This window comes from Melitaea cinxia, chromosome 6, assembly GCF_905220565.1.
Source record: "Melitaea cinxia chromosome 6, ilMelCinx1.1, whole genome shotgun sequence".
NCBI lineage: Eukaryota > Metazoa > Arthropoda > Insecta > Lepidoptera > Nymphalidae > Melitaea > Melitaea cinxia.
The window spans coordinates 12,888,852-12,901,368 of record NC_059399.1 but is presented as its reverse complement, the minus strand read 5'-3'; the positions used below and the strand labels follow the sequence as shown (position 1 = coordinate 12,901,368).

Below are 12,517 nucleotides of genomic sequence, written 5' to 3'. Positions count from 1 at the left end.
CTTTAACTCGGGCATCATCGGTCACCGCCGCTGCTTGCCGACGTTGACGACGCGTCATCATCAGCTCGGCGACAAACTTGGTCTCGGTCTCGCGCAGAGCGGGCTGCCGCACGGCGGATGACGTCGATGCCGTCTCGTTCTTGCCTTGCGTGAATTGATTATCTTCGGTATTGTTAGCCATTTTCTTCTGTTCTTTGTTTAATGAAATAAACACATCTATTTTTTCTTCTAAAGAGCGAACCGTATCAACCAAAGAATTAATTTTTAGTTCCATGGGTAGCACAATACTGTGGAATATTTTTTTGATTTCCACGATCTCTAACTTTTCCATTTTATTGAAGTTTATTTAAATAATCTACGAAGTTTAGGAGGTGTTGTATTATTGTTTGATTAAAAAAAAGTGTGGTACATATCTAATTCTTCTAATGTAATTTTTAATAATATAAAATATTTTAAAACACGTAAAGATCGGGAAAGAAATATTTTAAAAGCTAATTGGAACTTAAAAAAAAAACTAATTTCTAAAGGATTTCATGTTCCCACAGAATGTGAATGTCAATAAAATACTGCCATACACTTGTTAACTTGTTTATGCTTCCTTTTCAGTAAATATTACAGACAAATAAAGACATTCCGTTTTTGCTTGGTTGCTTTACTCTCTTAATTTATTAAATATACTTAATAAGTTGCGATTTAATGCAATTTTTTACAAGACAATTTAGACAATACACATTTGTATATTAAAAAAATTAAAAATTCATTAAATTTGTATGAATTACAATGGAGTGTTATTTACTTATCGGAAAAATACCTTACTTGTCCTTAGAATTTTTCTATTAGATCACAGCCTGAATTTATGTGTTTGTTAAGACGTTTTAATTTTTGTTTGATTGTTTGAATGCGCTAATTTCAGAAACTACTGGTCCCATTTGAAAAATTCTTTTAATGTTAGATAGCCCGTTTATCGAGGAAGGCTATATATCAATCACGCTTATACCAAAAGGAGCGGAGCACCAATGAAGAACGTTTCAAAATCGGGGATTCTTTTTACCTTTTGAGAGCTTCCTCTGCGTGCGCTGCGGAAACGGTTAAAGTGACGCAAAAATGATGTATGACAGAGTTGTTCCCCTTTAAATGTTCTAAAAAATATCTTTTAAGGTTGGCTCATTATAACCTTTTTTATGCTAACCAAGTTTGTTTTAAAATAATGCATTATTTGCGAAGATGTTTTTACCCGACTGCCAAGGAAGGGTTATGTTTTTCGCGCGTATCTTCTATGTATGTATGTAATATTCTTTACTACCTCATATTTCCAGAACCACTGAACGGATTTACATAATTGAGGTATCGTTAGGTTCGTCTTAGCTGCCCAAGTGTTCTTAGATAGGTGACATTAAAAAAAAATCAAACATGGCGGCTGCGCGAAACCATTGTAGTTAATGAAAAAAAATTTTTTTTTCTCGAATACTACTATATAGGTATCAAATTGAAGGGCACAATACAAGGATTTTAAAACTTTAAAATTATAAATAAAAATTAATAAATGTCACACCAATTTACAATTACATTAATAAAATCAATAACAATACATAATACCAAATACAAACAAATAATTTTAATAATAATTTCATTATATTAAAACTAATAGTTGTTGACATAAGCAGTCACCTATTTGCTAAAGGTCAGGCTTACGTTGCTTTGAGCAGAGTAGGATCTTTCTCCGGGCTTGCTATCAGTTCTCTTCACCCTAAAAAATTACTTAATCAACCACATGATGTAAACTGTTTTAATGAATTGAACCAATTACGTAATTTGTCTGACTAAAAAGACATAAATAAAATAATAATTAAAAAAAAAAACAAAAAACCCGCCTGCGTGAAGAACAACGAATAGAAAATTAACTGAAAAAGCTGGAACAAGATAAAAATTCAATATGCACACAAAGTCAGCGAAATAAATAAAAACAATATCAAATATTTTGTGCTGTACATTTAAAATATATTAATACGGTAGTCCTTCGAAATTTTATGCAACGTCGTAGATAATATGCAGTCGGAGGCATGAAATTGAAGGATAATTCAAATCATTCTCTCTTTGTGCGTGGTTTTTTGTTTTTTTTTTTTTTTTTTTTTAATTATTATCATAGATCAAGTAAAAAAAGGTAGATAACGCACCTAGAACAGAAAACTGAAGCCACTTTTTTAAAGATGTGTGAGTGAGTGAAGTGTTGACACCTTTTAAAAAAAGTCCCTAAAATTTTTATTAAACAATTAATTTAATATAGGTAAAATGGGTATGTGAAAATAAAAACCTGTTTATAGTTTTAAATAAATTTAATAAAAATAAAACAAAAAATCGGTAGAATAATAAAAAAATATATTCGTAAGATAATCGTATGAATGGACACTTCCTATCCCCTCTGTTTATCTCTTTTCAGTTTGCAGTCGGTTTTTTTTAACTATTTTTCTTAAACCTAGAATCCTTTATGTTGTATAAATTTTTTAAATTTTTGTCGCTTAGAACTCAGAGTCATCGTCATTGTTTGCATTTTACTAATATGATGTAGTCTTATATTCAAATATTTTTCAATCACTAATCGTATTAAATTGACTTTATGCGCATGGCCAGCATAATCGTGGTCATTTTCTCAGTCTTACAGCCGCTACCCATTCACCTCTTATTAAAATATTCGTTGGAAACCTAAAACCATGAAATTTGATAGTAAAATATGGGTACCTAGTTTACTCAAAAATTGTAAAAAGTTAAAACATAAAACAAACGAGTTAATAATTCATAAATATATTTTGATTTTTTTATTTTCAATTTATGTAACATAAAATAACACGAGAAAAAAAAAACAATAACTATGTCTACTTTTTACTTAATTATTTTTTCTGATTGCGTACAATTTACTTACCCACATTTTGGGGTATTGAAAAAAAGAACTACTGGCAACACTCCCGTGGTACGTCATTTCGTGACATTGAAATTGTAAGTTCCGAATAACCTCAATATTATTTTGGAATAACAATAAATTTAAAGTTTTATATGTACTTACGTGTGAAACGATATTCCTTCAGATTTTTTGTTTACTTTGGTATTGTTTTTGCACCATTTAATCACACAAGACGGCATTTTATAAGCAAAGTTACTGTATGAAGCCTCGTGACATACTAACGAAAATGAGCGTAGTTTGATGCATATGTGTGCGTGAGCGCGTGTATTTACTTGAAGGAGCCGAGTTTTGTGGCTTCACTAACAACAAAGGCCGCGCATTATCTACTTTTTTTTACTATATCTATGATTATTATTTTATTATAGACATGATATTAATCCTTATCTAAATAAATACGTTATTTATCACAAGTATTTAGTTTAAAACAAAATTGCCTTCCACATAATTCGATTTCAATGAGTATCTCAGGAGATATCGCAGTTTTAAATAACATCGCAGCAAAATAATGATCAAGTATTGCACGCGCCTCTGTTCCACGCGGACGAAGTCACGCGCAGAAGCTAGTTATATATATTCCTGAATTAGGCCGAAGTTAATACTGTATGTTGTTGCTGTCCTATGGTACCCCAGTGGTACAGAGAGCCCTCGTGAGACTTCTCCATCCACTCCTGTCCTGTGCCTCTCGCTCCGCGACCCTCCAACTACGCCCGGCTGCTCGCAGCTGGGCGTCGATAGTCCACTATCACGTGTGCGCCGGCCGGCCCCGCCTCCTGCTCCCGCGCGGCCTCCACGTGAACGCGAGTCTGGCGGTGCTGTCCTCTGGTCTTCGGAGGGTGTGCCCTATCCACTTCCACTTCCGCTGAGCAATTTTTTGCTTGATCGGGATTTGGTGGCATCGATTCCAGAGATCCTTGCTGATAGTGTTCGGCCAGAATCTGCGCAGGATGAATCTTGGGCATTTATTGATGAACACTTGTAGCTTTGTCTCTTCCCATGTCTCGCAGCCGAAGAGCAAGACAGACTTCACTATGGAATCGAAGAGGGAAATCTTGATCCGCCGGGTGAACACGTTCGAATCCCAGACCGGTTTTAATTGGGCAAAGGCGCCTATCGCTTTTTTGATTCGCGCGTCGACGTCGTCATCAGAGCCTCCGCTGTTGGTCACGGTGCTGCCGAGATATACAAATTTCGCGACAGATTCCAGTGGTGTACCATTGAGTCTAATGGGGCGATTGTCGCATGACTGAATTCGCATTTCGACGTTCTTCTTAGCATTGATTCTTAGCCCCTTATCTTGAGCTACCTCTCGTAATGAGTCCAGCTTCATTTGTAGATCGGGCAGTAAAGACGAGATCAACACTATGTTGTCTGCGTATTCGAGGCCCTCCAGATGCGAGCTATCGTTCCATGCGATGCCTCTAGGTGTCTCGGTTACCTTCCGCATGACGTCGTCGAGCAGGACGACGAAGAGCAGCGCTGACAGGAGGCAGCCCTGTTTGACTCCTGCAGTCATCGAATCGGTATTCGCTCGGTATTCCTCTTCGCCTGAGGCTGGACCACAGTGCGCTCCACTTCACGGAATCGAAGGCTTTCTCGAAGTCGACGAAAGCCAGGAAAAGTTCGGCTCGCCACTCCACGCACGATTTGATGAGTACGCGCAACGTGTTCGTGTAGTCAGTGCATGAACGCTCAGAACGGAACCCGGCCTGCTCCTCCCGAAGTGGTTTTATAATCACTGGGGACATACGGGTGAGAAGTACTTTTGCCAGTACTTTAGCAGAGTTGGTAAGAGCGTAATGCCCGTCCAGTTATCGCTGACTGACAACGCACCTTTCTTTGATACCTTCACGAGCAAACCTTGCTTCCATTCACAGGGGCCACGCTCCGTTTCCCAAACGCGCTGCAAGAGAGTACAAAGTATTTCGGCTGACCTAGCCGGGTCCGCCTTAAAGAGCTCCACGTTGATGTTGTCCACTCCTGGTGCCTTTACTGCCTTTAGCTGTTTGATGGCAGCGACTACTTCTGCGTGTGTAGGTGAAGTCTTTGGCAGATTCAGGAGTGGTCCTGGGCTGTTCGGAACAGTTGTCGGCTGAGTTTGCATTGGGTAAACAGGTTGGGGACTGTTCGGTCCATCGTTTCAGTTGCTCCTCTGTAGTACAAAGCAGCTATCCCGTGGCGTCCTTCAGCGGCTTTTTGGAGGGACGTGACTCGTTGCACAAGCGCTTAGTGACATCATACAACTCCCTCATGTTTGATATCTTGGCTGCTGTGTTGGCCCGGTCGGCTAGCTCGTCGGTGGCGCATCGTCTGTCACGTCTAGCCAATTTACGAATTCGGAGACGTATGGCTGCTTACTCCTCATCGAGGGTGTTTTTGGCGGTAAGGTTATTAGCGGCCAACAGGTCTAGCTTTATGCTTTGCCTTTTCTCTGTTGCCGACCACAGCCTCTGGGACATCCAAGGTTCCTGTTTGGAGCGTTTATAGCCCAGGGCTTTGTCGCCGGCTTTAGTAAAGGCAGTACGCACACGATGCCAAGTTTCGTCCATGTCCTCGTTTTCCAGGTCTTTCAAAAGTTCAAGTTGGTTGCAAAGGCAGATACTAAACTCCTTTCTTCCCTCTTCGCTCCTCGGGATCTGCAAATTGAACTTTTTGGATGCCTTCTCAACCTTACGTCGAGCTGTTGCCATCCTGAGACGTGCATCAGTGACAACAAGATGGTGATCGCTATCTGCATCTGCGCCGCGACGGTTCCTAACATCGAGTAGCGATGTTCTCCATGCTCTGCTTATCGCAATACGATCGATCTGGTTTCGGGTTACACCATCAGGAGAAATCCAGGTGATCTTGTGGCACTTCTTGTGCTTGAACAGGGTTCCTCCGATCACCAGATCGTGCACAGAGCACAGGTCACCGAAGAGTTCTCCGTTTTCGTTTATTACTCTGGCGGCCCCTTCGCGACCCATGTAATGCTCTCGATCCTCGTTGTCTGAGCCCATCTTGGCATTCAGGTCTCCCCATTAGGATTACTATATCCTGCTTCTTTGTGTTCTTCAAGGTCGATTCCAGCTGCTCGTAAAAACTCTCCTTTACATCCGGCAATGCCGAGTTAGTTAGTAGTAGCGTAACATTGGATCACAGTGATTTTTCTGACTCTAGATGAGAACCGAGCTGTGATAATTCGTTCCGATATCGGATTCCAGGACAGAAGGCTGTTCTTCGCGCTACGGCTTAGGAGCAACCCCACGCCGTACTCCCGCGTTGCGTTCTCATCCTCTTTTCCACTGTACAGAAGGGTCGAGTCAAAATCAGATGTTATTTCACCAAATCCATTCCATTTCATTTCGCTTAATCCTAGGACACAAATACTGTAGTCCCGCATGATTTTGGCTACCTGGGGAACCCTTTCAGGTTGAGTCATGGTTCTGACATTCCAACATCCAATCCGTGTCCGTAATTTTGCGCTAAAGGTCATCGGTAATAAGGGGGATCGGTCTTTATTTCTCTTTGAGGGTTTCAAAATCTGTTAGTTTAAGAATGTGCAGGTGATTAGCCCACAGCATCCCGATCACGGTGATGGGGCTGCCATCTTTGCAACCGAGCTCGCAGGGCCAGTCTTTTTATGGAGACCTAAGGCTTCTGGTAGCCTAAACCGCTGGTTTTTCCCAGTGAGTGGTTCTTCTCACGAACCCTCCTTTCACATCCGGCCTTGGGACCGGCAACGGCGGAGTCTTGCGGAATACTGTATAGCTTATATTAATAATAAACATTTTTTATTTTACACCAAAGACAATATATTAAGATTTACAACAGAACTTTGTATAATCGGCAAAATTATCGTTAAAAAGTGATCTCTACCAGGCAACCGTGTTGAGAAGGATACTAGACTACACACACTACAGACAGGCATAGAAATCATACTTTACTTTTAAAAATAAAGATTTTATAAAGTTTTGTTAAAAAATAAAAAGAATTAAAAAGTAACACAATACTTTTCGAAAGTTTAAGAACTTAAACGATATTTATTGAAATTTCCCGCGCTGTTTCTTACTAAAGTGGGTGACGCGAAGGCACAGCGGTCACGGCACTGGCTGTTGCACATGCGGTGGCGGGTTCAATGCCCGCTCATGACAAACATTTTAGAGGCTCATACCGGGCTCCTTAGACCTTTTTTTTTTTTGACATACATATTATGCATAATAGAGTACATATTATATATAATAGAGTAATATTCGTGTGTACAGTGAACTTAAATACACACCCGCTAACTAAGGCCGACTGCTAATTCTCAGATATCAGCTACTACAGTAACAGGTAAAAATTAAACGTAAAAACAACATAACACAACAAGACACTTTATTGTACGCTAAACAAAACAGATTGATTTTAATAAAGTATCATAACAGCTGAAAAGCGATTTCTTCGAGGCAACCTAGGAGCAGAGGAGATGTTATTGTGTCAATGTAGTTATACAAATTGTGATATACCATTTAAAGTGAAACATAAACGTGTAAATATACTTACGTAAACAAATATACACAAATACATACATAATAAGTATTATCCTAACAAAATATTTTAGCAATTCCTTAAACGAGTAATTTTAACTTTAAATATTATGCAGGTGCTTAATTACATTAATAACAAAATTAATGAATTTTTTAAAACTTAATATTAGCTTAACGTTTTAAAACAGCAGTCGGCAACACGCGGCCCGTGGGCCATGTGAAGCTCGCAGACGCCTTACTTGCGGTCAGTGAATGTTTTTTCGGTGGTTATTTTTCTAACTATAAAGGCCAAACATAAACATTTAAACATAATGTACCTAAGTATGACGTGTACGAATTAAATTCCGTATGTTTTAACAATTTTAATACCATTTTTATTTTTTCTATGGGTTTACGGTCAATTGTACGTAGGTATCAGGTAGAATCTAGGATCACAGGTGCGGCCTGCCTTTAGTTTATTTTGCCACCTTGTAGCTCTTTCCCATCAAAAGATTGCCGACCGCTGCTTTAAGGTTTAACATAGTTGTCTAATTACGAATGAATCCAGTCTGAATATAAAAAATCCCCTAAATATCATAAGAAATTTATTAATTTATTTTTAAAAATCAATCTGCATTAGTACGAAACGTTGTGAAGTAATTGAAACTACTGAAACATTTCAAATTGCCAGCCCTTTTTCAGTTTGTATATTTCCGCCTGTTATGTACTCTGTTTTTCTTACTAAAACTTAATAATGGTAGTTTTTTTATAATTTCAATGGCAACATTATATTCTTTGTCACTGTTGACAACTGCGCTTAGTAATTATTATTATTAAAACAGATTGTCTAATGGCCAAGCCTATCCTCATAAGTTAAAATTTCAATTTATTTTATTTTATATTCAAGTAATCATATAATTAATTTATAGACATGGTTGTCAAAGTGTATATAAGCGGTATTTCGGGAAACAAAGAGGTAAGCTTATCGTTAAAGAACTACTGGTCAACCGGGTGCTTTTCTAGACTTTTTTCATTGGTGAATCATAGATGTTTTTTTATTATTTATCACGGTATATTTCAGGTTAAAAAGAGACAGCAACGTGTTTTAATGATACTAGATTCCAAAAATATTAAATATGAAATAATCGATATAACGGAACCTGGACGAGAGGATGACAAAGATTTTATGCAAACCAAATCAAAATCGAATGGAGCCACCGTAAGCGATCCCACTCCTCGCACACCATTGCCGCCCCAGGTGTTCAACGATGAAGACTACTGTGGGGTAGGCAAAAAAATGTGTAGAATTGTTTTTGACTCTACCAAAATAATTACTTAAAGTTTTTGATTATTCAGGCATACTCAAATTAAAAGTTTTGGTCATTTTATACATAATCGGGATCTAATTTATGGGGGTTTGGGGAGAGAGGTTGAAGAGGTGGGGGGGGGGTTGTGTGCTAGATATAGCACTATCCATTTGGTCTTGGTCTGCCCTACCCTTAGAGTGTTTTTTTGAAGCCGGCGGCACGGAGCGAGGGCAGCCCTCGCCCCCTGTGTGAAAACGCGTGAATGAATGTGTAGAGGAGCCATGCGTTATTCTATCCTCAAAGGTGGTAGGTTAATTTTTTTTTGAACGAAAATATAATTAGATCCCGATTGCCTACAGTTAGACTTACCTAAGTTTTAATGCTTGCTCTAAATAAAAATATCCTTAATGAGTAAGAATTTACATTTTCAGGATTATGATCAATTTGACTTAGCTAATGAAGTAGATACATTAGAGCAATTCTTGAAAGTAGAGGCGCCACCTGAAGAAACTCCAACAGAAAACAGGGTATGAATCCTTAACATTATATAAATTTGTATTTTATACTAGAAATTGTGATTTACTCTGAACGTTTAAAAGAAAATTATAATCAGTTCTTTCTTTCTTTAACATATTCACTTGTAATCTTCAGGCAAACGCTGTTAATGGAGATGTTCAAAACAATGAAGAAGAACAAAAATTAAAACAAAACTTGGAAAATACAGAAAATAAAGAAGACACTGATGAAAATAGAGCTGACACGAGAGAAACCTCTGCTGATGCTATTAATGACGTTGGAAAAGACAATTTAGAAAAAGAGGCTTCTGTAGAGAAAGAGGCTTTGCCTGTTAGTCAAAAGCAAGACAATGATGAAGCTACAGAAGATAAACCGGACAAATCAGCTGATGAGACTGAAGTTGAATCCAAACAAATTTCAAAAGAAAACACACCAGCCCCAGATGATGCTGTCAATGAAAATGGAGCAATCAGTTCACGTGAGCAGTCAGCAGAAAAAGAAGAAGTAAAAGAACAGAAAGCAGATGATCCGTCTGTAGCCCTCATCCAGAGTGAGCAGGTGGCTTCCACGGAGTAGTGGATAGAAGTTCTTCTTGCTAACAGCTCAAATCATCTATTTAGCACTAAGGAAGCACTATCCATCGCCATTGTGTTATTTATATTGCATTGATCATCTTTTGGCACATATTATTAAGCTCTTGTATATAATGCAATTAATTATTTGTTGATTTATGTTACATTTCGACAATTAAATGTTGCTATGAAGTGGCCTATTTAAAAGAAATGTAAGAGATTGATCTAATATTTATGTGTAATTTAAGAGTTTATTAACGAGTTTATCCCTTATAAGGCATATATTATTTTAAAGTATTAATCTATGGATTTATTTTCAAAATTTTAATATTATATTAACCATTTGTTTAGAGTGCTCATTTATCAAGAAACTCAGTGAGTAACATGACATTATTCTTAGGAAATGTAAGACTATTATATTTAGTCTAAGGTGCTGATTTTATATTTCTTTTACACTTATTAATGGGCATTCTTTTAAATGAACTTTGCTTTTGTCTTTGTTTTGTAGTTTTATTTTATTCATTATTTCATAAAATTAATAATTTTAAAGACAAATATACTAATTTTATGTCATGTCAATTATATTATTGCCACACTATTAAAACCTTTTATTTTAATACATTACATAATGATGTAAATATTACTGCTGCCTTTAAATATTAGGTTTCCTTGGACACGCTAGATATTGTTTATTTTTAAAACACTAGTATGCTGCTTAATTACAAAACGTGAACATATTCATTTGAATGTATAATCATTTTGATATGTGAAATATACTAGCACCTTTTATTAATTAAATATTATTTGAAATTTGATAAAATAAAGCATTAATGTAACTATTGTCATTCACTTATAATAAATTAGCCACGAAACCATTTAAAAAATCAAATACAATACATACTGCGATCACTCCAAGTCAGTTTTATTTTTACCATACTACGTCAAAATTCGACACACTGTCTTTTGTTTTATTTCTAATTTTTTTATAATAACTGAGGTAGGGCACAGCAGGAATTTCCTGCTCAAAATATGGAGCAGCCCGACTGGGGTAGTACCTCGACCTTACAGAAGATCACAGCAAAATAATACTGTTTTCAAGCAGTATTGTGTTCCTGTTGGTGAGTAAGGTGACCAGAGCTCCTGGGGGGATTGGGGATTGGGTCGGCAACGCGCTTGCGATGCTTCTGGTGTTGCAGGTGTCTATAAGCTACGGTAGCTTGTTTGCCGACCTAGTGACATAAAAAAAAAAAAAAAATCTAAACAAACTTATATCTCTTTATGAATTTATATAAAAATTACAATTGTTATGCTTCTTATATGAGCATAAACAATAAGAAAGGTTCCCAATCGATAATAACTATTACGTACATTATATATCTAAAATCTTATCAATCTATATGAAATAAATTTTAATTCACACCAAAAGTTAACAAAAGGCAAAAAATACGCGGCATTATATTTTGTTGTAAAAGGAACACATGAAAGTCAACGATATTTATTATTATATATTATTATTATTATATAAGTATCTAAAGCTCATTAATCTAAAAAAAACAACAACTACAATGAACTTTTATAAATTTATTCAACCCAATCTAACAGTCGACCAAAGAAGTACCTACTAAATTACGTCGCCTAGTATTGTATATAAGGTATATTATAAATTTTTTAATATAGAATATTATAAAATTTGATAAGTCCGTGCTTGGCCTTTGTCATTATCTATCATATTAATTGGGTCATCAAGTACACAAAATAGTAGCTAACTGGATTATATGAGGATTAACTGGATTTTATGCCAAAAACTAACTAATCTGATAGTTGTAAACGTTTGGGTTAGATTCTTTACAAAATGATTAAAATAAACATTATTCACGAGTGATAAAAATGGTCGACTTTTAATCATTTCGTAGACTCCATTCTAGTTACAAAAAAAAAAAAATAAATTTCAAACTAGCTAATAAACTTATTTTATAAAACAAATAAAACCATTTGATTTGAAAGTAACGAAGGAGTTCAGGCTGAAACATCAAAGGATATCTTCAGTCGACATCAATGACTGTCAATATACATACGAGTATTAAGGCAGATTTACACAGGGTCAGTAGCTGTCGCCAGTGCTGGCGCCGAAAACGATATATACGATTTACACGCAGTCAGTATTTCGTCAGTAGTCTTATGGTGGACACACGTTTGTAAAGTCAGTGCGGTTAAATGAATTCTCGAAAACAGCTAAAAATCAGAGTTAATAATTTGTTGAGAAAATGTACCTTTGTGATGATGCAAGGACTAACTGGTATGTTAGAAAAAGAGATACCTAAAAAGAAACGAATGTGGGTAAGAAAATGGATAGATGACAGAGATCAAACTGCAGGCTCAGCTCTGTTATTAATCCAGTTGAGAATTGAAGATCCTGGGGAATACAAACTGGCTTTGAGAATAACGCCAAAAGACTTTGATGATTTGCTTAAGTTGTTATCAAGCTCTATTCAGCGTCAAGACACATTTATGAGAGACGCCTTGCCCTAATTTATTATCCCACAGGCATTCATTATTGCGGTATAGTTCAATAATCTTTAAGTTCTCCGTATCGCTTAGTTTTCGCGTCATTTTGTGATGTGGTGCAACGCAGCGTGGTCCCCATACAATAAAGCGGCAGCGACTGACTTCGGCATTTACACG

The 12,517-nt window shown here is 36.8% G+C and overlaps 1 protein-coding gene across 1 annotated transcript; it reads left to right on the top strand.

Annotated features, from left to right (window-relative positions):
• The first annotated feature begins 8,209 nt into the window (after positions 1 to 8,209).
• On the top strand, positions 8,210 to 10,747 carry LOC123654388 (SH3 domain-binding glutamic acid-rich protein homolog). Its single transcript, XM_045590299.1, has 4 exons — positions 8,210 to 8,416; positions 8,522 to 8,725; positions 9,179 to 9,274; positions 9,399 to 10,747. The coding sequence occupies exons 1-4, from the start codon at positions 8,372 to 8,374 to the stop codon at positions 9,837 to 9,839; spliced, it is 786 nt and encodes a 261-aa protein (XP_045446255.1). The 5' UTR covers positions 8,210 to 8,371; the 3' UTR covers positions 9,840 to 10,747.
• Positions 10,748 to 12,517: the final 1,770 nt, after the last annotated feature.

Bases quoted from the DNA above. Each gene is read 5' to 3' on its own strand.
- LOC123654388 (XM_045590299.1), top strand. From the start codon at position 8,372: ATGGTTGTCAAAGTGTATATAAGCGGTATTTCGGGAAACAAAGAG. The intron at 8,417-8,521 runs GTAAGCTTATCG...GGTATATTTCAG, and splicing joins GTATTTCGGGAAACAAAGAG to GTTAAAAAGAGACAGCAACG. The intron at 8,726-9,178 runs GTAGGCAAAAAA...TTACATTTTCAG, and splicing joins ACGATGAAGACTACTGTGGG to GATTATGATCAATTTGACTT.